Genomic DNA, 26,556 nt, shown 5'->3' on the forward strand with positions numbered 1-26,556 from the left:
TTTAACCCCTCACCTCAATGCTATTTGTTGAATTTATTGTGATATTGTTGAGTTATCATTCTGAAATGGAACAATTAAACACGTCTGATTAGACATGTCATAAGATCTTGGTGATTTTACGCATTTCGACACCTGAAAAGTATATAAGGAAATAAAATAATAGCAAGATGTTCTGTACTACATTATGTTATTTGAAACAGTGTTCCCTAATCTTACGCTTTTGTGCAAGAGGCCCAAGGGGAGGGCTTTTTTCCTGCTATGAAAGTGAGCCAGAAAACATTTCAGATAAAATAAATAAAATATAAAGTTCAAATCGTGGACACTGATCTGCCTGTAACAGTATGACAAGGCATTTCTGGTGGGCATTAATATTGTTCTACAAGTCATTAGTAAGGTCACTTTTGGACCCCTTTGCCTAGTTTCCATCAGTTGCATTCCATACAGATTAATTCAAATATGCAACGACACAAGAAATGCAGAAAATACAAGCTGTTGAATTTCTAGCCTGTCCTATTGAAATAAACACAGGTGTAGGGCAGGCCAGAAGAACTGGATTCCAACAGCCTTGTTCACTTCAATGGATCTCAAATTATATTGCTTCTGTTAGCAGTGTTGATTCAGCTTTCTCCAGTTACACAGTGCAAGTGAATGGTGAGCCTGGGCCAATAATATAATGGTCCTTCTATTTGACAGTCAGAAGCAAATGGCCACCCCATAACCATTGCTGCCTTCCTTCTCCCTTGTCCTCACTCACCCCCCTCTCTGTTCCTCCTGTGCCCTTAATCCCTCCTTATTTACCTTTTTGCTCCATTAATAACAAACAGGCCCAAGAAGTAACACTCAAGCCCTTCACTAAGAATATATTTATTTCAGCATCCTGCCTTAATTCAGCAGGAGGAGAGAGAGAGAAAATAAGAAGCAGAACAGCTTTGCAGATGGACTGGGGATTCTGCAGCTGTGAGGCCTGGATAAAAGTCAGGAATTCGAAATGACATGCAGCAACGCCAAACACTTTACTGACCTCAGCTTCGATCACGCTGAGAATGGCCAAATACGGTAACTGATCTTACTCAACACAGGGGGGACCTCTGCAAAATATTACAGAAGCTTCCCAACATTGCTGGAATGGGAAGATTTCATACAATCTGACAGAGGGGTGCCATTCTCACTTTAAGTGGGAAACAAACAGCACAATTCCTAGGGGTGAGTTCCTTTGTTACTCCATGTGCCAATACAACAATCGGTTCCATGTTTGACACTATGCCACTGTGAGAAGAAAATGCTGGACTAGATGTGTCTTTCATCTGATCTGGAAGGGCTTTTCCAAGCAGCTTTTGATGACTAAATCTTGGACCATCCTAGGCTTACCATGCCATCTTCCAATAAGTGAAGAATTTCCTCATCAAGAGATTAAATAGAAGGTACCTCATTTTCACAGACAGAGGCTGGATCTAGACACATCAAAAAAGCGCTTCAGGAAAACGCGTTGTAAAACTCGTAAGAGGGAAATCGCATTGGAGAAAGGTAGGACTCCACAGCGCCATCTGGTGTCACACTCATATAAAACGGTTTTTCTTTACTAACATAGCTGAATCCAGAGATCCTTATGATCTTTCCAAAACATCTCCCTATATGAACCTGCCCAGATGATAAGATCCTTAAGTGAGCACTGTCTCTTGGTTGCATCAACATCAGAAGCACGGTGGTGATACAAGGAAGAGCCTTTTTGGTGGCTGCTCCCATATTGTGGGATTCCCTCCCAAGAGAGGTTAGTTCGGCTCCCTCTTTGCTACCCTTCCTGCAGGCAAACTAAAACCACCCTGGAAATCAAGGTGCAGACAATGCTGATCAATGGCAATGCTACCAGGGCAAACTGTTTTAACTGGTGGTTCTAAATACGTTTCGATGTATTTTAACTATTGGTTTTGACTAGCTTATGTTTATTAGTTTGTATTTTAGAATTATGCTTCTAAACCATAAAATCCCAGTTTGGGAGAAAGGTGGGATACAAATACTTTAAATAAATAATAACAAAAATAATAATAAAGTGAGGGGGTTAAAATCCTCTGCAGTGTTGGATGTACACAGAAAGCAGCCTTATACCAGGAATCTTCCACATGCAAAACATGTGTTCTACCACTGAACTATGCCCCTCCCTGCTCATCTTCCAAATCAGTTTCTACAGATTAAATGCACAGAATTTTTAAGCAAGCACTTCACACTCACTAAGGTAAATTATATGCAGTTGAGACTTTTCTCGAAGATTGGGCTTTATTTATAGATCGGGTATGGGGGTGGGGAGTCCTTGGCCCCCCTGATGCTGTTAAAGCACATCCTATCAGCCCCAAGAAGAATGGTCAATAGCCATGGATGATGAGAGTTGTAGTTCAACAACATCTGGAGGGCCAAAGGTTACTCACATCTGTTACAGATGATTGGAAAGTGGATATATAGGGGCATGCATTAGCAGAATGGAACTTGTCTTTCCAGATCCTGATGGTTGTGGAGACCCCCCCAAAGATGAGGAGGAGGAGGAGGAGGAGGAGGAGGAGGAGGAGGAGGAGGAGGAGGAGGAGGAGGAGGAGGAGGAGGAGGAGGAGAGGAAATGAAAGTGTCGCTGTGCCAGATGAGCTCCACTGGTACTGCTTGGGTACAACCCATAGATATAATTTTTTTTAATACACACACAATAAATGCAACTATTGACTATGATATAACCACCAGTTAGACAATATCTCTGACAAATTTGTGACAGCTGAAGGGTGAAAATGCTTGTATTGCTCTTCTCTCTCTCCTTTCTGTTTTCATTAGTCATTTATGTCCATTAGGAATTAATTTATAAAGTTATGGTTGCAATCCTATGCCTGCTGACACTGAGAATAGGTTTAGTAAGAGTAAGACACACTCAATGGGATATACCGTATATATTGGTAGACATAACATTCCCTCAAACACTACAAGGAAGTAAGTCCCACTGAATGCAGTTGGATTACTTCCAAGTAAACATCCATAGGATTGTGCCACTTTATTTTAATGGGCTGCGTTCCAAGCTCCAGAAGGAATCACCTCCCCTACCACTTAGCTATGTATGCGGCCCCCCTCTCTCTATATATACAGTATATATATTTCTAGTGAACCCAGATAGCTATAAAGCATAGAGCTTTTATTGGCTTTGATGTGGAAGCAGATGACCAAACTCTGTAGCTCCACTACACGAAATAGACATAATAGTGGCCAGATTTAGCTTGACAGAACTCTGCTTCCCAGCTGCACCCACAAAGATGCTCAAGTGAGATGTACGCAACACAAACAAGCAGCAAGTCACAATTTGTACTAAGTGAACACGAGGGTTAGAAGAAACACGTTGCTGAATGGCCTGCTGCCAAGGACAGAACAAAAAGATCCTGATTCATAAATAGTGGTTTCGAATGTTACTCAATGACAGCAATTGTAAAATCGAGGCAGACTAGAAAGGCAGCATTGCAAAAATCAAAACTATATTGTATTGCACTAAGCCTCCTTGGAGAGAATAGGACATAGCCATCCTTCTTGGTCTGCTAGTGCAAGAGCCCTTGCGCGAAGGGATGTCAGAGTTTAAAGGTTGAACAACAAAGGAATCCAACGCTACCTGCACTAGCGGAAGCTTGAACGTTCTGCCAGCACAACAAGTACCACTACCTGACTTTACTTCAAGAGTGTTGGATGGAGGTACATTTTTGGTTGAAATTGCTTTTAGGTGTTTTCAATTTGCATGTTTTTTGGAATGTTTGGCTCTGTTTTAGAATGCTTTTGCTTTGCTTTTGTTTTTAAATTGTAGACCGTTTGCCACCTGGGCTCCTTTGGGGAGGAAAGGCAGGATATAGAATCAATCAATAAAATTTAACTTGCCACTACATGAGATGCAACCCAATGGTCCCAGGACATGGGCTTGAAGGCACATGATGCAATTACCCTGCAAAAGCTAAGTATGTCTGGGTGTGGTCAGGACTGGAATGTGAGACGGTATGGAACCTTGCCCCTGAAGTATCATGAGGAATTTATCTAAAACAAGGAAAGGAAGTTTGAGCCTCCAGAAATGGAACAATGAAGAGAGCCTTCTTGGTAGCTGCTCCCAGACTTTGGAACTCCCTTCCTGAAAAAGCTAGACTGGCTCCCTCTTTCCTGTCCTTGCGCGGGCAGCTGAAGACTGCTATATTTCGACAGGCATTTGGGTACTGGCTGTTTTTAAGTAGTGCTGTGCTGTTTTTACTATCTTCATTTTAATAGATCTGTTTTTATATTGTTTTAATTGTTGTTTATAACATTATAAAAGGTAAAGGGACCCCTGACCATTAGGTCCAGTCGTGACCGACTCTGGGGTTGCGCGCTCATCTCGCATTATTGGCCGAGGGAGCCGGCGTATAGCTTCCAGGTCATGTGGCCAGCATGACAAAGCCGCTTCTGGCAAACCAGAGCAGCGCATGGAAACGCCGTTTACCTTCCCGCTATAGCGGTTCCTATTTATCTACTTGCACTTTGACGTGCTTTCGAACTGCTAGGTTGGCAGGAGCTGGGACCAAGCAACGGGAGCTCACCCCGTCACAGGGATTCGAACCGCCGACCTTCTGATCAGCAAGCCCTAGGCTCAGTGGTTTAACCACAGCGCCACCTGGGTCCCTTATAACATTATAGTTAGACATAATTATATAGTTATAGTTAAAAAGTAATTAAACTATATTTTATATGTTTTTAGCCTTCTGTATTTTACCTGTGTTGTTTTAATTTGTGTAAGTCACCTTAAGTCCCAATCTGGGGGGAAGGGCGGGATATAAATCAATATAATAAAAATAAATACCTGACCTTGACCCCAGGACTGGCAAACAGCATACAACAAAACACACATAATACAAAAACCCAGTTATCCAAACATTCTAGTTATCCAAACACAGTATGAACCCCTAGCAAATATGTGACTATTTGATTATCCATAAGGCAACTGCAAGGAGTCGACATTTATTTCTTTTCTTTTTCTGCTGGATTTTTTTGAGTTGATGTTCTCTTGAATTCTTGTTTTCCTTTTGCTTGCTGGAAGGAAGCGCATGTCATAAAGGCAAGGCTACTTCCTGATAAGCTGACCACTGACAACACGCAGGAGTCAACGTTAGAAAGTGCACCTTTCTGGCATTCATCTGACTTCACATGCTGCTCCCAGTTTCAAAGGCATCTTGCCATCCAACTCTGCCTGGGTACATAGCATGGCACTGTCAGCAATGAAAACAGCCCAGCCAGGTGTGCCAGCCAGAAGCTGAACGAAAGAGCATTTGAGGTTTTTCCCGCCTAAACCAATATTTACCAGTATGGTGAGTCTGATTTTCTCAAGCAGGCTTTTAGTGGTAAATATTGGTTGGAAATGAAAAAAACAAACCCCCATAAGCCTTAATTATAAACTGGGATATTAGAGTTACCACTGAGATATTTGAGAGACTAGCCCTTAACAAATCAAGTGGGATTTGAACCACAGAAGTGAGAGGAGCTTACATTTCAAATTGCATTTCTGGAGAGAAAAGCGGGATAAGTATGAATTTTAGAAGCGTAATATGAATGATATTTTCTTAAATTGCTTTTTTTATTATTAAATTGCAAATCATAGGAAGGGTAAGAAGCTATGAAGGGAATTGAAGAACAGCCTGTCACCACTGGATGAGACTCACCTCTGACTTCAGAAATTTCACAACACACTCCAAGTCTTTTTGGCAGACATGAGGATAGTAAATTTATTCAATTACACACACACAATTCCCGAAATGCTGAATACTCCATCAAAATCCAGGCTTTATCTAGAGTTGGAGGCAGCTGAGGAAGACTTAAAAGTCCCTTCCTCCACAACCAGACTGGAAATGTTAACAGGCTAGCACAAGAGGGACAGGTTAGTCTGTTCCTCTTCCTCCAGTCTGCTGATAGAAGACAATTCTTTTAGTCAGAACGAAATAACACGACCTACAAGACTGTTAGCAGGCTAGTAAGAAATGCTCAAAGCAAGTAACATCTGTGGGTTCATTCACAAGCCAGGATTAATAATAATAAAATAATATTTTTTTATTTATACCCTGCACTTCCTGGTCCAGAAACCGAGCTCAGGACAGCTAAATACAAATATAGAACATTGATTAAAAACGACTTAAAAACAGCTTTAAAACAACATAAAGTACACCATAAATATAGCATCGCCAGGGCTAACTAGCCAAGTTAGTCCTGCTAAGGCCAGCAAGGAGACCAGGGAAGTATTTAAATGTGGTCACCCAGAAAGGTTTCTTCATAGAAAAAGGGAAGGGAAAAAGAAGTGGAGGATAAGACTAAATTGAAGGCCAAGCTGAATAGCTCTGTCTTACAGGCCCTGCGGAAGGAGATCAAGTCCTGCAGGGCCCTAGTCTCATGGGACAGAGCATTCCACCAGGTCGGTGCCAGGTCGGTGCCATCACTGAAAAGGCCCTGCCCCTGGTAGAGGATAATCTGGCTTCTTTAGAGCCCAGGACCCTTAGGCTGTTATTATTCGCGGACCTTAGGGTCCTCTGCAGGGTGCTGAACCAGACAGACACACATTCAAATTCACAGCCATGACGTTCACTGGGTGATCCTCACAGGGTTGTTGTGAGGATAAAATGGAGGAGGGCATACTTACTATGCCTCGAGTTCCATGGTGTAAAAATGGAATAAAAGTGTTTATAAGAAATAAAAACAGAGTCAGGAGTTCTCATTTTACCGCATCACATATTAGCCCACTTATTCCTAAGAAAATATTCAGTAGCAACTTTTGGATAATCATGGAGTTAAACTAAACGTGAGGCCTTGTTTCATTAGGCAACACATGGAAGGAAATATTAAAGCAATAAATTTTGAATCTAGCCCATTTGCTGCAAGAATCTTCCACTTATCTAAACATGACTATGCACATCAGTGATGAAGAACCTTTGGCCCTTCAAATCTTGTTGGGACTACAGCTCCCATCAGCCCCTCCCAGCCCGGCCAAGAGTCATGGTAATGATGGGAGATGTAGTCCAGCAACAATCTGCGTCACGTGGACAAGAGGTTCAAACAACATTACCTCTGCAGATTCTACTGAACACTTCTATGAAATACTGCAATCCCGTCAGCACTGCGCATCATCAGGAAGCAACAAACCTGCTATTCTTGCCACAATTATATTAGGATAATAAATAATGTGAACAAGCTGAGATCTCAACAGTTCCAGGGTGATGTTATACTCACATATCTCCTCCCCATCCTCCTTCAACACATAGGGGCCAACCCCCTGGGGCCCTGGGGCTCCGAGCACCCACAGAATCCCCCATGAAGGGGCTGGGCAGGCACCCACAATTTTTTGGTGCATGGCACCCATGGCCCTGGGCACCCACAGTTGCAGGGACAAGCTGGCACTCCTGGATACAAAGCTAAACCGTGTATCAGGATGTTTTTTTTAGCCCATACCATCTAGAAGACCCTGCTCCAAAGCAGGGCTTAAAATGCTGGGTCATGAGATCTCAACATTCAAATGAACACCAGTTCAGTAATTCTGCACTATACATAGCAAGGTGGTTTCAAAAACCTGACCAGATTTGACAGTTGTTGTTGTTGTTGTTGTTGTTTTTAAAAAGAGCACAAACAATCGTGAGATTTAAACTCTTTTATTCTTCTGAAATGTTTCAAGAAGCTCTTTCTGTTCATATGCTTGAGAGTCGTCAGAAAACTTTCCAAAAACAGATGGAGTCTACTCTCCCCCCCAATCCACCCGCTGCTCTTTCTATCCAAAATACAGTTACATGAAAACAAAAGTCTACCCGCATCTGCTAATGATTTATACTGTAATTCTTAGGTCTCGGAATATATTTGTACTTTGGAGAAGAATGGACTCGGGGGAATTTTTTTAAAAAATAAAGTGTATGCATCTTCTTGCAAAATCTGAGGAGGATACGAAGTCAAAACACTTTTCAAAGACCCACTGATTTCAGTGGGGAGAGGGGATTAAGCACTCTCAAAACTGTCCTCCCCACCGCCCTTTGAAAAGTGTAGGGCCTTGGATATGATGGGTTTGGCCAAATTGTGCCCTGTGCTTTCTCATCTTGTTTTAACTTTGATTTATGCAACACATTCTCACTGTATCTATAACTGCTAATATTGTTCATTCGTAATATTTCTCGCCGATTTCAATATGGGATTATGGCAACGAGCTCTATGTGAGATTTCCCTTGTACTTGGCTTGGTCGAGAAAGTGGTGTCTGAGCAGAATGTTGCAGCAGCACAGTTGTTGACAGGAGTGAAACCCTGTCAAGCATACCAAATCTCTGTTCAGAGGTTTACACGGTGTTCCAATTTGTTAGCAGGTCAAATTCAAAGTGTTAGAATTAGTATATAAAGCCCTTAACAGCTTGGGGGACCAGTTTACTTGAAGGATCACCGCACCCCATATTTGCCCACTCGACCACTTTGGTTTGCAGAACTAGCATTTCTAAAAGTACATAATGTTCTCTCTGCACTCATAAGGACCCAATATTTAGTGTGGCAGCTCCTACATTCTGGATCTCTTCCGCCCCCCCCCCCCCCTCCCCAATAGTCAATAGGACGGTGTCTTCTCTGTATTCTTTCCAGCACCCAATAAAAACTTTTCCATTTGAGCAACCCTACTCAAAACATACAAAGGTTGATGTGGATTTGATCTGTAATTTCACCTTACAATGTGCACTTTTGCTGGTTGATTTTTTTTCATTTTGCTTTTCCATGAACTTTTTAAAAATGTTGATTAAAACAGTTGCTTCAGCTTTAAAAGACAGCTGAAGGAGAATAATGCATTCCCAAAATATTATTAAATATAACTGGGCAGTCAGTTTCAGCTAAAATCATTACAAATTACCTCCAGCTTTGTTCAGTCAGATAAGATAATCTCTAGTAAGTATTTAGGGCTTCTGTTAAGATTGTGGAAATTTTAATGATATCATCCAATACTGTTAAGTAGCTCCCACCAAGGAGGTTACTAAGTTGAAATGTATTTCAAAGTTAGTATTCCAAGCCCAGTTAAATAGTAGTACAGTGGTGCCTCGACTTACGAATTTAATCCGTTCCGAAGGCACCTTCGTAGGTCGAAAAATTCACAAGTCGGAAAGCGCCATTGGAAACGCGATTTCCCATAGGAATGCATTGGAAACAGAAAAATTCGTAAGTCGAAGCAACCACATCTAAAAATTCATAAGTCGAAAAAACCCTATCTAAAACTGCTGCAGTTTCCGTTCGGATGTCAAAAAATTTGTAAGCGTGCGGCCATTTGCCCCATTCGTAAGTCGAAAAATTCGGTTGTTGAGTCATTCGTAAGTCAAGGTACCACTGTAATGGCTATCTTAGCTTCATTAATTTAAACAGGTCTACTCAGAGTAGAATTAGCACTGAATACAGCTCATTGTCTAATCCAGAAAACACAGTCAGTTAACAATGGCGATGTTCTGCCTCGCTGTCAGAGACATTATGTCCCTTAATACCTGTTGCTGTAAACTGCAGGTGGGCAGTTGTGCTGGGAGGCTTCCCACAGGTGGGTAACTGGTCAGTCACTACGAAAAGAGGACTAGATGGGCCATTGGTTCATTTTATGTTCTCAATTCTAACCTGCCAATGAATGTGTGCCCAAACACAGGCACATCTTCTCTGGGAGGACTAACAACAGACAAGCCTTAAAAGGGGACCAGGAGGTTACAATAGTCCTGCGAGTCAAGCCTGTTGCTTGAGCTCAACATTATCTCTAGTGTCCACCTATACCATGAAATAAAGAGGCACACAGCACCTGTTGACACTGCTTCCATGAGGCCACTCAATCCCAGGATCTCCGGAAACAAGCAGCTACCAATGGCATAGCTTGGACAACCCAATTGGCCAGAGTGTGGTGCTGATACCACCAAGGATGCAGGTTTGATCCCTGTAAGAGACAGCTGCATATTCGTGCACTGCAGGGAGTAGGACCAGGTGATTCCAAGGGTCACTTCCAACTCTATGGTCCTTTCTAAGAAGGCTAGGCCAGGGACATTGAACCTGCTACACTACAGCCCACATCAGCCCTGGGCAGTCTGTCAAATGGTCAGGGATGTGGAGAGTTGCAGTCAAGCAACATCTGTTGAGCCACAGGGTTCACCATCCCTATCGTGTGTGTGTGTGTTAAATTTTCTGTTTTACAATTTAGAATATTCACTTAACCAACCTTAAAATATCAATGGCTTCCCTTCTTCTCCTTCCATGGTTCCTTTTGCATAAAAAAATCCCTGCTTATTTTATATAAACCAAGCCATTCAGTATTCCATTATTACATCCACCAAAACTTATTTACACTGTTGAATTTATCTTAATGCTGCCAACATTTTCAAGTGTACACCATTTCCCCCATATATTCAATAAACATTTTCCAGTCTTCTTTAAACGTATGTTCTTCTTGTTCTCTTATTCTATATGTTAGATCCACAAGCTGTGCATATATTCCATCAGTTTAAATTGCCATTCTTCTTTAGTTGGGACCTTGCTCATTTTTTGGCTAACAAAACACAGGCTGCAGTACTGGCATACCATAAATAACCTTTTCTGACACCTGGGAATTTCCATCTGAATTATCCCCAACAAAAATGACTCTGGGTTTTTTTTTTGGGGGGGGAGTACTTCACCATTCCTATCTTAAGCCTTTCTTCACCAGGACCATGTGCCAATAAGACTCGCTGCTGCAAGCATGATGCAACATTATGTTGCACCGACCCATTGTACTTGCAGCAGCAACCGAAGAGCCCTTCCAATACCCAGCTGCACAAAGCCAGATAGAAAAGGAATTGATGTGGAAGTCAGGGAGAAGACACGGTGGATGCCTCCACTACACTAGAAAGCCCTGAGATGGCTATGCTCTACCTACACAGCTGGAGACAGCAATGCTACTGAATACCAGTTGCTGGAAACCACAGGAGGGGAGAGGGCTCTTGTGCTAGGGTCGCCATATGTCTAGAATTTCCCAGACAAACCCAGGATTCAGGCGTCAGAAACATCCAGGCAGAAATCGCTGAGATATCCAGGAAAATTCGGATGTCAGAAGTGTAGATTTTGGTAAATTTTCTCAGAAATAGCTCCAAAACTGGTTTCCCACTGGGGCATCTGCTTGGCCACTGTGAGAACAGGATGCTGGACTGGATGGACCGCTGACCTGATCCAGCAGACTCTTATTGTGTTCTCAAGTCATTCAAAACACTTAATACTTTACATGGAGACTGAGCATCTCACACATTGCTGTACTAGTTCACCTTTTTTTTAAGTGTAATTTGCACTGGGGACATCAGAAACCCTACCTTGATTATAATGCTTCATTTAATGGTTGGTTGGTTTGGTTGTTATGTTTATATCCCACCTTTCCTCTAAGGAGGTCAAAGTGGCATAGATGGTTCTTCTCTAACAACAACCTTGTGAGGTAGGTTAGGCTGAGAGATGCTGACTGGCCCAAGGTCACCCGTGAGCTTCATAGCTGAGTGGGGATATGGAGCCCAGTCTCCCAGGTCCTAATTCAACACTCCAGCAACTACGTCATACTGGTTCTATTTCCTTGCTTAATCAATGCAAGTATTCTTAAACTGATCTAAAAGATACCCACAAAATAATACAGGACATATCACAAAGGAACAGAAAAGGCGAAAAAAATATGTTGTAATTGAACCAATTACCTTATAATATAAAACCTATTACCTATAATCCTGTCAAGCGCCATTAAAATTAGTGTGCGAAAGGCAGATCTAAATTAATCCATGAATCCCTGCAAAGCTTACTTCAACTGAGGACCATAGGATACATATTTAGCAATTGCCTCTTTGCAAAGTAAACAACTAAAGAATATAACCTTCCTGGCTTTGTTTCCTCTTGGTAATGCTTAAAGGAGGCTTAAACCATTTTTCATGTTCACTTAAGGTGGCTTCCTCTTGCCAGAGTTTTGAGAACTTTGGAGTCAAAAGGAATGGCACTGGAAAGGCAGCCCAGGGACTCATGTGAAACATCGCATCATGGACATACCAAATATTAGCCTGTGCAGTCGTGTAACAGTGCAAAACAGTAGTTTGGTAAGGCAAAACCGAAAGATGAGAACAAAACACTGGAAGAATGCAATTCCTGCAGTCATCAAATACTATGAAAAGGAAACAGAGTAAAGTGAAGCAGGAGTGGGGGAACCTGTGGCCCTTCAAATGCTGGACTTCCACCAGCTCTGTCCTTTACAGTCAATGCACAGGGATGATAGGAATTGCAATCCAGGGTCACAGTAGCCTGCATAACTCAGTTGTTTAGAATGGCCTCGGTCCTGTATACTTCAGTTGGTTAGAACGGCCTCAGTCCTGTATACCTGAAGGAGCGTCTCCACCCCCATCGTTTAGCCCGGACACTGAGATCCAGCGCCGAGGGCCTCCTGGCGGTTCCCTCACTGCGAGAAGCAAAGCTACAGGGAACCAGGCAGAGGGCCTTTTCGGTAGTGGCGCCCGCCCTGTGGAACGCCCTCCCATCGGAGGTCAAGGAGATAAACAACTACCTGACATTTAGAAAAAACCTAAAGGCAGCCCTGTTTAGGGATGTTTTTAATCTGTGATATTTTAATGTATTTTGGTATTTGTTGGAAGCCGCCCAGAGTGGTGGGGGAAACCCAGCCAGATGGGTGGGGTATAAATAATGAATAATGATGATAACACTAAGGTTGCAGGTTTGATCCCCCTATGGGACAGCTGCATATTCTTGCATTGCAGGGGGTTGGACTAGATCAGTGATGGCCAAACTTGGCCCTCCAGCTGTTTTGAGACTACAATTCCCATAATCCCTGACCACTGGTCCTGTTAGCTAGATATATGATGGGAGTTGTAGTCCCAAAACAGCTGGAGCGCCAAGTTTGGCCATCCCTGGAATAGATGGTCCATGGGGTCCCTTGCAACTCTACACTTCTATGATTTCTACAGTTCCCCGGTCCTGTGCTAAGCTGATTCCCAAACCATTTTTATAGGAGATCAGCAAAGGTGTTATCCAGAAGATAGCAAGCAACATTCAGAAGGCAACACTAATTGATTTCCATGCACTCTAACTTTATATATGCTAGCACCACATCTCAGCCTCCCCAGCAACAGAAAAATCCAAAATTCAAAACTCTGATCAAACTGCAAAGTCTTATAAGGTCACAAGGCTAGTCAAGACTGTATTCGTTATAAATTTTACATGAAACACACATTGAACATTCTCTCTCTCTCTCTCTCTCTCACACACACACACACACAAACATTCCTCCCCTCTTCAAAAAGCCATCTCTGCTTTGAGTTAGCTTGTCAAATTTTCAAAACAAACAAACAAACAATTAGCACCCACTGATGCTCTGCAAGATCATACTTCCCTGTTCTGACATTGCAAATAAAGGAAATCAACCCCTTCCTCTCTTGCCTCCAAACACAGAACAATGTGGATGCATCCACTAACTGCCACCAATCTAGATGTTCCACATGCAAGCCACTTACAGCATGCGTCCATTAATACATAAGTCACTCTGAGTTTAATGGGGCCTCATCCCAGTCCCGGTGAGTTTGCATCGGATTGCAAGATAAATCTACAGTTTGCATCGGATTGCAACTGTTGGATTGCAAGATAAACAAGAGGACAAATTAACAGAATGAGATGTCAAAGCTGCTGGCGGAACAGATAGCTGTAGTTGACTCGAGCAAGTGAGCCCAGGCACATTCTGAAGGAGAAAGAAGGGATAAAAGAACACCCACCATGGTGGGGCACTAACACTCACCTGACCTCTGTGTTGGGCACATCACCACAGCTTACCAGGAGGTAGAGGGGGAAGGAAGAGTGTGAGGTTGGCAGGTGCAAAAATACCGTGGAGCCAATCTGGCACTCTTGCCAGTAGGTTTCCACCGCACCAAACTGCCCACTCCCTTGCCTGCTACCTTCCAGTATGCAGCATCCGCTACTGACCACCCACCCCAGGATCAGTAGCTACCCCAATTTGGAGGAAGATTAATTCCCAATGCAAGGGCACAATCCACCTGAAAGTTATTCTGCACTAGCTGTACGGGTATGGATGGAGGAAGGTTTGCACAAGACCACTCATATGCAGTTGAGGTGCACATTAAAATGACCGCGGAACTAACAAGCTTAGAGCTACTCAAAGGATACAACTTATCCCACAAAACCAATACATCTGCACTAATCATTTGTGTCAAATTGCCCTGCTCTTGTCCCATCTAGAAGCAGCGTTCGCACGTAAGCTAAACTGTAGTTTAGCACAAAAGCATTGGCTTCCAGGGAGTCGATCACAGCCACTTTGCTCTTCCCCAGCTCTTTTAGCTCAGTGCAATTTGGCAGCCAAGCCAAAGCTGTAGTCCTTGTAGTTCTTGGCTTGTGGTTTAGGAGAGAGATTAACCACAATTCCAGGTTGAGGCAACATGCAAAGCTAAACTTGGCTAAGGTGCTATGCTGTGCTGAGATAAAAGGGCCCATAGTTTGGTCACTGAGTAGCTTGTTGGTAGGTGTGGTGGGAGTTACTTAGGCAAAACCATCTATTTGAGCTATCATGCCCCCAATTAAGCCAACAGTGCAATTTATAATCTCACTGCACCACTGCATTAAGCATTCACACATACATACCCTGTTCTCCCCTCAAATATATTTGCTGGCAAAGTAGGTATCTGAATTAGGCAAGAGTGGGAAAATGAGTACATGTTGTGGGGAGCTAAATTCCTGCTTTTAAACCAAGAGTTCTCTATGGATTTCAAAAACAAGGGAAGGTGGCACGACTCAGCAACACACCAGATACCCCAGGTGGGTCAGATACCAGTCAACCTCTCCCCACACTATCCACCGAAAAGGTACACCAGGATCTGCTTTCTCCAGCAATCCCCCAACCTTGACAGTCCTTGTGAATAAAGCCCATCTCCTAATCAACACAGGAATCTCCATTATACCAGGTCAGACTATGTAGCCCAATATTTTTTGGCAATGGTCATCTCTCACGTTGCCGGCTACCTAATCCTTTTGAGCTGGACGTTCCAGGGGTTTGAACATGGTTCCCTTCTGCCTGCAAAGTACATCCCTGAGCTACAGTTCCTTAATTACCGGAATGTAGGGACAACTCTACAACACAACATTGGGACAGAGAAAGCAATAACCTGTACTTTCCCAGGGAACTTTAATCATTTATTGCTAGGTTGTATTTCCAGGGTTCGGCTCAGGAAAACCAACAGAAATCTGTCACATCCAATGGGCTCATTCTAACAAGGAAGTCCAACTTCCACCAGTTCTAGTTTGCATGGCCAGTGATGGGAGCTGTAGTACAACAGTCACCCTGCTCCAGCCCATGTCAGAAGAAGAGGAAGAGGAAGAGGAAGAGGAAGAAGAAGAAGAAGAAGAAGAAGAAGGGGTGCTGCCAAGCTCACTTTTGCATTGCATGGGAATCTGACCATCTAGCACAGAGGAACTCTGCCAAAAGGGGGTCTTTCCCACCATGACTAACATCCTTTGTGGTGAAGCTGCCTGGAATCGAACTCTTCTGGATGCAAAGCACGTGTTCTAATGCAAGGCAAGGAGTGAACCCGGAGCAGTCCTGGAACTTTGGCATTCTAGCAGAAGGGCCACATGCAGAAGAAAGCCCCAGGTTCAAACCCAGTTTTAAGAAGATCGGCGAGCTGATGGTGGGGAAAGACCTCTGGAGAGTAGCTGCCAGCCAGAGCAGGCCATACCGGGCTAGGCTGGCAAACAGTCTGACCTGGGTATCAGGCAACTTATTCCCACGTCCCCTTCCCCTCCCTCCCCGCGTACCGGCCGGGCAACCGTCCCGCGCGTCATTCCAGGCAATTAAATTACCCTTTGAGCGCATCGTGCCCCGCGGCGCCTCCCGCCTGCCCTCTCCTCTTGGACCGGCTGGCTCGGCTGTTGGTTTCCTTCGCGGCGGCGGCGGCGGCGACCACGTCCGTTTCCAAACTGCCTTCAGCAACCCCTCCGCCCGGAGGGGAAGAGCAAGCGACCAGCAGCACAATAAATCCCAGCGTGAACCTCAGCAGCAGCAGCCCGGCCGGCCGCATCTTGCCGGTGGTGGTGGTGGCGGCGGCGACGGCGTCGGCTCCTCTCCTCGTCCTCCAAGCTTTCCACCCACCCTCCTTGCACTCGGATCGCGCCCGCGCCGCTGCAAGGGGGCTCGCCTGCCTGCCTGCCTGCCTCCCTCCTCCGCTCCCGGGGCAGCTCGGCTTCAGCAGAGACTCTCCACTGGCTAGCTTAGGAAAGAGGGAGAGAGAAAAAGGAACCGTTATTAGATGGAGGAGAGAGGCGACAGCATCCCCCCGGCGCCACCGGCAACAGGCTCGCCCCCAGAACCGCCGCCTCCACCGCCACCCTTTCCTGGCTGTCCAATCTCTGGCTATGCATGCTGCCTCCCGCCGCCTCCCCGCTCCCCCGGGGGAGCGCCGAGCCGGGCGCCCTTCTCCTCAGTTGAGCTCGCCTCGCCGGAGCATCCGAGCGAAGAACCTCCCCGCGCCAAAAGTTCTCCTCAGCCAGCCAGCGTCTTCCAGGAGGCGCCTGCCACTTGTGGGACACCTCTGGGGAACGTGCTTCAAAGTTCCCCTCTTCCCACCCCCAAACCCCGTTTTATTTCAGAGAAAGCTTCGAAGGTTTGAAGGACCTGCGCCCACGGGAGAATCTCCTGCTGAGGCTGCTGCTGCCGGCCGAGGTGCTGCGAGGAGGGCTGTTCTGCCAGCCGTGTCCGCTGCATCCAGCACTGTTTGTGCTGCCTGCCGTCCCCTTCTTCCTTCCTTGCTCTCCTCAGTCTGCCTTCTCCTCCTTCGCCTCCTTCTCCTCCTCCTCCTTTTCCCCTCCCCTCTTTTTTTTCTATTCCCTTCTCCCCCCCCCCAGACCTCTTCAAGTATCGTCTGCGCGGCGTCTTTGCAGCCCCCCTCCCTCTTTCCTTTCTCGCGAGAGGGAAGTGGGGGGGAAATTTAGCCAAAACAAAACCCGGCTGGAAAAAACACACAGGCAGAGAGAGAGAGAGAGACGCGAGTGCCCTTTTCGCGCGCACGACGCGTCTCCTCGCATTCCTCTCGCCTCACAACTGCTTTTGCTTCTGTTTCTTTTGCGCGCCTTTTAGCAGAACGCAGCGCAAACCAAAGCGGTGCAGGGGGAGGGGGAGAGAAAGGGAAGGATGTTGGCTGGCGCGAGCGCCGCTCCCCACCCCACCCCCGACCTCTGGCTTGGCACTGCCGCCTTGCCCTCCTTCAGGGCGGCGCGGGCAAGAACGGGCACCCAAGGGCTTGGCAAAGTCGTCTAGACGGCAAATTAACCTTTCCTGTGATCCCGAAAGGCTGACCCACGAAGCGAAGGGCTGCACCCTGGTGCCAAGAGCTTGTGCCCGCCGGACCGCAGGGAAGCCATGGCAGCAGGTTCTAACCCAAACTCTTCACCTCCTCCACTGACGGGGCGAGGGAACCTGAAGTGTAGTAGATAGCTGGCGATTCCTGGTTTATATAACGCCTCATCTGCACTATCCATTTAAAGCGGTATTATCATGCCATTTTAACACATCCAAGGCTTCCCCCACAAAGAATGCTGGGAAGCGTAGTTCATTAAGGGTGTCGAGAGGCGTTAGGACACCCCTACCCCCCCCCCAGCTACCATTCTCAGACTAGTTTAGCAGTCCATCCCTCTTTCCCCCAGGAACTCTGGTAATTGTAGCTCTGTAAGGGGGACCATGGTCTTCTCCTGACAGCTATCAGCACCTTTATCAAACTACAGCTCCCAGAATTCTTTGAGGAGCTGTGACTGTACAGTGTGGTACTATACTGCTTCAAATGCAGTGTCAGGACAGAGAACACAAAGAGTTCATGTCTAAAGTAGTTTAACCCAAATGATTTAAAGTCCTCTGCCACTTCTTTGGCAGGCAAAGTGCAAAAAGGGTAGAATTTTCAAAGGCAGCCTCTTTTAAACCCTGGCAAGTGATGGGCAAGATAAGTTGTTCACTACAACTATATTCTTTGTCTGATTATTTGCATCCCACTTTCCCTTCCAAAATTATATAGAAATATAGCAAATGAACAATAAGTATAGCAATTGGGGGGGGGATCAAGACAATTAGAAATACTGTAGTGATCTTGGTATGTATCCAGTATTCTCTGTCTACAAGTATAAGGGCTGTTGTGCTAGCGGACTTGTGGATTTTAATGTTGCACAACAGAGCAATCCGATGCAACAATTGCACTAGTGGAGACTCATCGTGCAACAGATTGCACACTCTACTGCACAACAAAGTTGCCAGCAAGCTGCTTTTACACAGTGTTCCACCAGCGCAAAACAATTCTGCCCACAAAACAAGCGAGTTGAACTTACTGGTACATTGGATACAACACAATATTAAAACAGCGACCACCACAAAATCAACCCTAGATATCAATAAGCTTGTCTGCTTCATCTCTCACCTTCCCTCCAAGGAGCTACGGGTGAAATACATGGCTCCTTCTGTCCCCTCAACTGTATCTTTACAACAACCCTGCGAGGTAGGTTAGGCCGAGTCATGACCAGTGACCTCCAAATCACCAAGTGAGCTTTAGGCATATGCCTTCATTCTTTAAGCCACTGTGTTTGCTGGCTTATTTATTTCTTCAAAAGGCATACACTGCTTGGCTGTAAAAACAACAACAAAGTGGTTTACAAGAAAATATAAAACAATAAAATTATCAATAAGAAAAAAATTAACGACAATAGTTTAAATATTTCAAAAAGTTAAGAGGAATAGACTGAAAAGGAAATTAAAACTGACACTTTCTAAGCATCTGGCTTGTCCAAATAAAAATGTGCTTCAAAGAGTACAGTGAGGGTACCTGCCTGATCTCAAAAGGCAGGGAGCTTCAAAGTGTTGGTGCTTCCACACTAAAATATCAAGTTCTTGCAGTGCTAGTTCTGCTGATTGAAGAGGGGTGAGGCGATCTCATAGGTAAACTGGTCCTGAGTTGCTAATAGATTTACTGTATATACTAACAGTAACAACACCTAGAGCCTGACGCAGTAGCTAATCAGCAGCCAGTACAGATCTCTGAGCACAGGGGTTACAGGCCGACGCTTCACCCGCAGCTTCCAGTTACTTAATGTTACTAAATGTGTCCCCCTGGAAAGACTGGAGAAAAGTGAAGGAGGGTCGCCAGGTGACCACCAGTGCCTTCCAAACACTCAGCAAACTTTTTCAGCAGGGGGCCGGTCCACTGTCCCTCAGACCTTGTGGAGGGCCAGACTATTTTTTTGGGGGGGATGAACGAATTCCTATGCCCCACAAATAACCCAGAGGTGCATTTTAAATAAAAGGACACACTCTACTCTTGAAAAAACATGCCGATTCCTGGACCATCCGCAGGCTGGATTTAGAAGGCGATTGGGCCGGATCCGGCCCCTGGGCCTTAGTCTGCCTACCCATGCGCTAGGCAGTACTAGCCAATTTGACTATTTAACGTGGGGCGCTGCCGATATAAAATCACCATGTTCACCTTAGCTTCTGCTCTCTGGCTCGCAAGGGTCCTGTGCATTTAGCCTAATGATGGAGAAAGAGTGAGTGACTACTGGGCTTTATTTATTTCAATTTTTGAATTCCAAAATCAGTAAGTCAACAAGTAGCTAAGCCAGGGGTGGGGAACCTCCAGACTGCATGCCAAATGCAGTTCTCCAGGCCTCTTATCTGGCCCCTCAGGACTCTCTCCTGCAGGCTGCACAACCTCCCCACCCGTTAAATGCTTTTGCCTGGCTGGTGTGTGTCCTTGGCTTACCAGTATGGAGAGAATCATAAAATGGAAGAGTTGGAAGAGGCTCCAAGCCCCTGCAATGAAGGAATCTTTTGCCCGTTACTGATGGCATCTCTCTGCCTCCAGCTGCCCACACGAGTCTTGACAGTTACTATGACTGCAAGTAGTAAGAACATGCATCACAATTTCTCAGGTAAAATTAACAGGTCTACCACATTTTGAATTTGTCCCTGTTCGCTCTCATGATGACATCGTCGCTGTATGAACAAGCCGGAGCCGAACTTGAAGCAGTTTGTGGATTCCAATTGCGGTGAGGCCTGTTAGAGGGCAAAGCAGGGGGATGCTTCAACTGTTGTGTTTTTATCTCCCCCCCCCCAAAAAAAAAGAAAGAAAGAAGAGGTGCAGATGCATTAATGATAACTGTCGCACAAACATGGGTTAAAACTAAAGCACTGGCAATGTGGTGATTGCACATTAAATGTGTATGAACATACTCAGAACTTCTTCGTAGAATGTGAATCCAGCCCAATGCAGCCACATTTAAGTCCCACTAATGTAAATTAGAGATTTAATAATTTAATCATGTACGTAACTAAGGGACCTAAAGCAGGTATCTTCAACCTTCACAGATTCAGAACCCATGTATTTGGGGACCCATTTCTTAACCTTTTACCATATATTTGCATGGTGGTAGCACACCTATTGTAACCCACCTTGGGTCAGGCTGCAACTCACTAGTGAGTTGTCCACCCCACCAGCTGAAGACCGGTGACCTAAACAACTTCACCCCATAGTACCTTTCTTTAAAAAAAATATATATTAAAATTCTATTCCACTTTATATTTTTAATAAAAAATCTCAAAGCGGTTTACAGCATTAACCTTAAGCACTGCTCGATCCTTCATGTTCCATCTCGGTTGTTGGGGTCTTCTTGTGGGTCATTTTTTAGTGGCCGCACATGACCCTGAAGTTCAGCTAGCCTTTTACCAGGGTCCGAGCTTTTACTGCCTTGTGACCCTGCCCTGTGGAACTCCTTGCCAATAGAAGTTCGTCAGGAGTCACCCCTGCTCATTTTCGGGCAACTTCTAAAAACTCTTAGTATTCAGGCAGAATTTTCAAACCAGAGGTGCTTCACCAGCAAGCGTTTACTGATGTCTGGAATTCTTAAAAAGTGTGGTTTATATATATATATATATATATATATATATATATATATATATATATATATATATATATATCTGTCCCATTTAAATCAACAGGAATTTAAAACGCCTTAACTTGGATCCTGCCCATAGCACCATAATTGTACATGGCGCTTTACCTATTAACATAAGCGAAATTCAAGTCCCTGCCCCAGGGGGCTTACAAAGTACTGGTTTTACTCCATATGCATGCTCATGTATGTGAACAATGGGCCCCCATGGAGGTGTAACTTTTGGATATTCGAAACCCTCGGTCAGTTCCAATTATCTCACTTGCACAACAAACTTAAATTTTCCATGAATATTTACTGCACAACACTGTTCATGGGTTCCCACCCTGATTTGGGGGCCTAGGCATGTACAGTATTGAAATCGGTCCCATTAAGTCAGTCTTTCAACAGACTGTCAATTAGCTCAGTCTTGTGAACAAGGCCACCTTCCCCATGGGACCAGGAGGCGCCCAAGAGATCAGAGCCAACAATTTCTTGGAAGCATGAGGGAAGATATTGTTACATTCTTCCAGTATTTGAAATGGTATCATCTTGGCTTTTCAGCAAAGGGTGGTGAGTTTTGCATACATTTGTCCTATAGTCAACCCCATAGATTGTAAATTAGGCCAGGGAACGCTTTCCGCCCCAAGTGCCATGTTCCATTCTGGGCAACCTTCTGGAGGAGCCTGTTTGTATTTACATGCACATATAAGTTAATAAAATATAATAATAATAATAATAATAATAATAATAATAATAATAATAATAATAATAATATAATATTTATACCCTGCCCATCTGGCTGGATTTCCCCAGTCACCCTGGGCAGCTTCAAAGAGAATTTTAAAAACACAATTAAACATCAAACATTAAAAACTTCCCTAAGCAGGGCAGCCTTCAGATGCCTTCTAAAAGTCAGATACAGTGGTACCTTGGTTTAAGTATGCAATTGGTTCCGGAAGTCTGTACTTAACCTGAAGCGTACTTACCCTGAAGCGAACTTTCCCATTGAAAGTAATGGAAAGTGGATTAATCCGTTCCAGACGGGTCCGCGGAGTACTTAAACTGAAAGTACTCAAACAAAAGCATACTTAAACCGAGGTATGACTGTAGTTGTTTATTTCCGACATCTGATGGAAGGGTGTTCCACAGGGCGGGCGCCACCTGCCTGGTTCCCTGTAACCTCACTTCTTGCAGTGAGGGAACCGCCAGAAGGCCCTCGGAGCTGGACCTCATTGTCCAGGCTGAACGATGGGAGTGGAAACGCTCCTTCAGGTATACTGGCCCGAGGCCGTTCTCTCAGCCTTCTATCAGGGTTGCCAGGAATAGATTCTTTCATCCATCAAATGCCTGGGTAAACAAGAATGCCTTAAAATTCCTCCTGAAAAAAAAACAGAAAAAAATCCCCGTGTTAAGTTTTAGCTTAAGGTAGGTCCTGGGTCTGAAAAATTGGAAACTAGATGCTCTGGAAAGAGAAGCATTAAGCAGAAAGATCCTGTGATCTTTCCAATGACCAGCAGTGTGATCACAAGCAAGTCCCTGCAATGTCACTAGCATTGATTTAATAATATCTATTCATCTATCACTTGATTATAGAAAACCTCAAAGAGGTTTACAAAAAAATAAATAAAACAGAGGTACTTTTAAAATATTGGGGGTCAGCATGGGGTTCTCAAAGCTGATGCATCACTTAGGAACATAGGAAGTGCCTTACAGTATATATTGAGTCAGCCCATTCATCTATCTCACTGTGGCTTTCAATGGTTCCAGGCAGGGGACTTGACCTCCCTACTTGGAGATGAAGGAGACATAACCTTTTGCATGTAATGCAGTTGTACTGCCCCATGGATCTACAGCCCTTTCCCCACAACCAAGAGCTGGTCTTAAGTGTCTGCTTCTGCTCCATGTTTTTTTGGTGGAGAGCAAACGTAGGACACAGAAATCTGCCATGCGTTTAATAGCACCAGATGTGCACCCAAGTTCTGTGCCACATCTTCACCAGCCCCAGAGCCAAACCTAAATCATAGCTAGAGTCTTTGTTCTGGGATTTGAGAGGCTCTCGCCAAGCCCAAGGAAAGACAGCAAAACCTCACTTGCAGATGTAAGCCTTAATATTTGCTGTTTGGCTTGTATGCAATTTGTTACATTTCAGAATACTGAAAACTCTCAAAAGGTCCTGTATTATAAATGTCGAGAGTCAAAAGAAGCCAGTTCATGGTTTTTTAAAAAAGTCATTGTGTTGCAAAACTGACATTCCAAAGTTTGCTGCTCAATTTTATAGACAAGAACCAAAACTTCCCACACACTATTCGTTGCCAAGGTGCCCTGCCCTATGTAAGTAGGTGAAATATATACAGCAAAGGCCTACATGATTTGTGACCCACCAGGTTGAACAGACAGCCCACAGCCACGTCTGGCACTGAACCAGGGGGGCTTCCTAAACCTCATGTTCTGCTGTTGCTCTTCCTGCTTGGCGGGCGCTGCAGAAACAAGTGAGGTTGTCAAGCACCTGTTAGCATGCAAAGGACATTGTAGTGGACTATATTCAGATTGGCAAGTTGCACAAGCATGATAGCACATGGGGGGGCAACACTTAGCATCTTTAGATAGATGGAAGGATCTTTTGATACCTGAACCACAATTATGCCTATGTAAAAATCAGCTATGAATATAATAACAAATATGAATATTATACAGTATAATTGTACAATGTTCTGAAATGAATGAGTGAACAACCCCTATCAACCCCTATCATCCCTGCCCATTTACCATACTGGGAATTAAAACCCAGCAACACCTGCATGGGTCATAGGCTTTCCTATCCCCTAGATCACGCATGGCCAAACTCATGCCTCCACGTGTTTTGGGACTACAGTTCCCATCATCCCTGACCTCTGTTAGCAAGGGATGATGGGAGTTGTAGTCCCAAAACCTCTGGAGGGCCAGGTTTGGCCATGGCTGTCCTAGATGGGTGCTGACAGTGAAGAACTGGGGTGGGGGACCTTTGGACCACCAGGTGTTGCTTAACTACAACTCCCATGAGCCCCAGCCAGCATGACCAATGGCCAGGGATGGTGAGAGTTACCATTCAGCAACTTCTGGAGGGCCAAAGATTCCTCATGGGATGGTTAAGAATTTCACTTGGGTAGGAGGACACCAATAGCTAAGACTGAACAAAACTATGGGCTGCATCCAATATTAGTTGTACACAAAGTAGGCCCACTGAAGTTAATGAACATGACAAACTTAGGCCCATTAATTTCGGTGGGTCAGCTTCAATTAATTTCAATTTGCACAGTTACTACTGGTGCTTACCGTGTTTCTCATATTATAAGACACGTCTTATATTTATTTTTTCCTCAAAAAAACACACTATGGCTTATTTTCAAGGGATGTCTTATTTTTTTCCTCCTCCTCCTGCCGCGGCCGGCAATGCTGCTGCGCCTATCACTATGTCTTATTTTCGGGGTATGGCTTATATTCCTTGAATGCTTAAAAATCCTGCTATGGCTTATTTTATGGGTATGTCTTAAAATATGAGAAATAGGGTATTTATTTAGTTGACCCTGGTGGCCAACAGCCACTTTTTCTGTGAGATCAGTTTTAGGTTTCGTGTTTCATTAATAGCTTTACTCTTGGGAATCAAGAATTGGTCTTGCTATTTAATAAAACTTCTTTAGATTATATTATATAAAACTACCTGTCCCATAAGATCACTCCTTTGGTACTTGCTTATATTTCTTTTGGCCACCTTTCTGTTCTAATCACATTTAAAACTGTGAGACGTACAGTTGCAGCCAAAGTTAGGCCTACTCAGAATAGGCCCACTGAAATTAATGGACTTTAGGTGTATTTGTTGCAACAGGTTTATGCTGAGTAATAATTAGCTGGATACAAGCCAAAGTTTTGTGGCACCTTAAAGACCAGCACTTTCGTTATGGTAAGCTTTTGTGGACGACATACCCTAAGTTGGCAATCATATATACAGTACATCTGGTTATTGGAGAGCAGAGGGGGAATGCAGTGAGTGCAGAGGGGAACACTTGAGGGAATGATGGAAGAATCAAAACAGCAACTCCTTAATACATCTGCCGGAATGACAGAAAGCATTTACAGTACATTGCGCAATATAAGTTACCCGGTGGCCTCAAGAAGCAAGACATCTGGAAGAATGGTTTTTCTTGAGTAACTTGGATTCCCCCCTAATCCATTTAGAAAAGGCTGGTAAGTTTAGGTCTAGGGAGGCACAGCTCCACTAATTTAAGCCTGCCCTCAAGCCAGCCCCTACCTGCCCGCCTTCTTAGAATGGAGCATGATAAGGGCAATGCTAGTATTAAATGCCTGTCATTGGCTCTGGCTCCACTCATGTCTGGTCTCCCTGCCTTCCACCCTACCAAGTATCAATGGGCACCAGCCATCACCTGTGGGTAGGACTGGACAACTTTGAGAGGGACTTCTGCAGCCTGCCAACTGACAGAGCCTCTTCTCTCTCCTCCCTCCCTCCAACTCCACATTTCAACTTACGAATAAATTACACGCCCCGCAGAGCGGTCATGTAGATACAAGGAGAGTTTCTCCTTTGCACACACAGGACATTTTGCTTTTAACCCACAGAACAAATGTGATGCAGTACATTATGTTTACCCTTGCGGAGGCAGACATTCCATTCATGTTATTTTGATAAACAAGTTTGTCAAGGAGATGAATGGATTTTTATGTTTGTAGAAAACTCATTTCAGCTCTTTTGAGTCAAGCACGCATTACGAATTTCTGCAGGTTTCAGTAGAGGGAAAACATCCATTTACTGGACAAGTGTTCACTTATAACAAAAAAGCAAACAAACAAATAAAATACCTGTCAGTGGAAAAGGAACGGTTATGCATTAATAATATATCTTAAAACAAACACATGGCACACTATAGGATTCTTCCTGAAGCTGAGAGGAGATTGAAGGTGTACGATTGGCCCCTGATGACTGCACCATCTTAAGGTTACCAGATTTTTTTAGATGAATCTGAGGACACTTTTCAACTTCAATGGATTTTGTATGGGGACTGATTTGTAAATCTGGGGACTGTCCCTGGGAAACGGGGACGTTTGGTAACCTTACATCAAGTGGCAGGCTAGATGCATGAATACGCCATATTCACATAGCAGTAAAATACAAGTTGCGTATCACCCATATCAACTCAAACACAACGGGCTGTATCCAACATGCTCTACCCACCAGGCACAAGGGCTCAGCAAAGTTACCAGCAATCTCGAGACTGGATTGTACTGGAGTGTGCTCTAAGCAGGGTTACCTTGAGCCTGGCTCAGAAGCTCCAGCTGGTGCGGAATGCTGCTGCTAGACAGTTGACGGGGGCACCTGACAACATGCAACTCCATTGTTAAAACATCTGCATTGTCTGCCCATCTACTATCAAGCCAGGTGCAAGGTCCTTGAATTAATTTACAAAGGTCCACGGTACCTTAGGGACCACCTGAACCCTTGTGCCCCAGCTTGATGACCGAGATCACCTGCAGGAGGTCATTGGCCATTTGCTGAGTTGGCAAAGCTTATTTGACAGCAACAAGGAACCAAGCCGG

The 26,556-nt window shown here is 44.5% G+C and overlaps 1 protein-coding gene across 2 annotated transcripts in view; it reads right to left on the minus strand.

The window, feature by feature from the left end:
* FBN1 (fibrillin 1) overlaps positions 1 to 16,839 on the minus strand; it is a 219,582-nt gene extending 202,743 nt beyond the window's left edge. Inside the window, exons 1-2 of one of the 2 annotated variants that reach the window (XM_035132327.2) lie at positions 16,679 to 16,839; positions 15,868 to 16,274 (exon numbers count right to left, since the gene is read on the minus strand). In XM_035132327.2, coding sequence (XP_034988218.2) covers positions 15,868 to 16,274; positions 16,679 to 16,768 — 497 coding nt within the window. In that variant the 5' untranslated portion in view covers positions 16,769 to 16,839. The remainder of the gene's footprint in view (positions 1 to 15,867; positions 16,275 to 16,678) is intronic. The other variant, XM_035132328.2, reaches the window with a different exon arrangement.
* Positions 16,840 to 26,556: the final 9,717 nt, after the last annotated feature.

This window comes from Zootoca vivipara, chromosome 14 (assembly GCF_963506605.1).
Source record: "Zootoca vivipara chromosome 14, rZooViv1.1, whole genome shotgun sequence".
Lineage (NCBI taxonomy): Eukaryota > Metazoa > Chordata > Lepidosauria > Squamata > Lacertidae > Zootoca > Zootoca vivipara.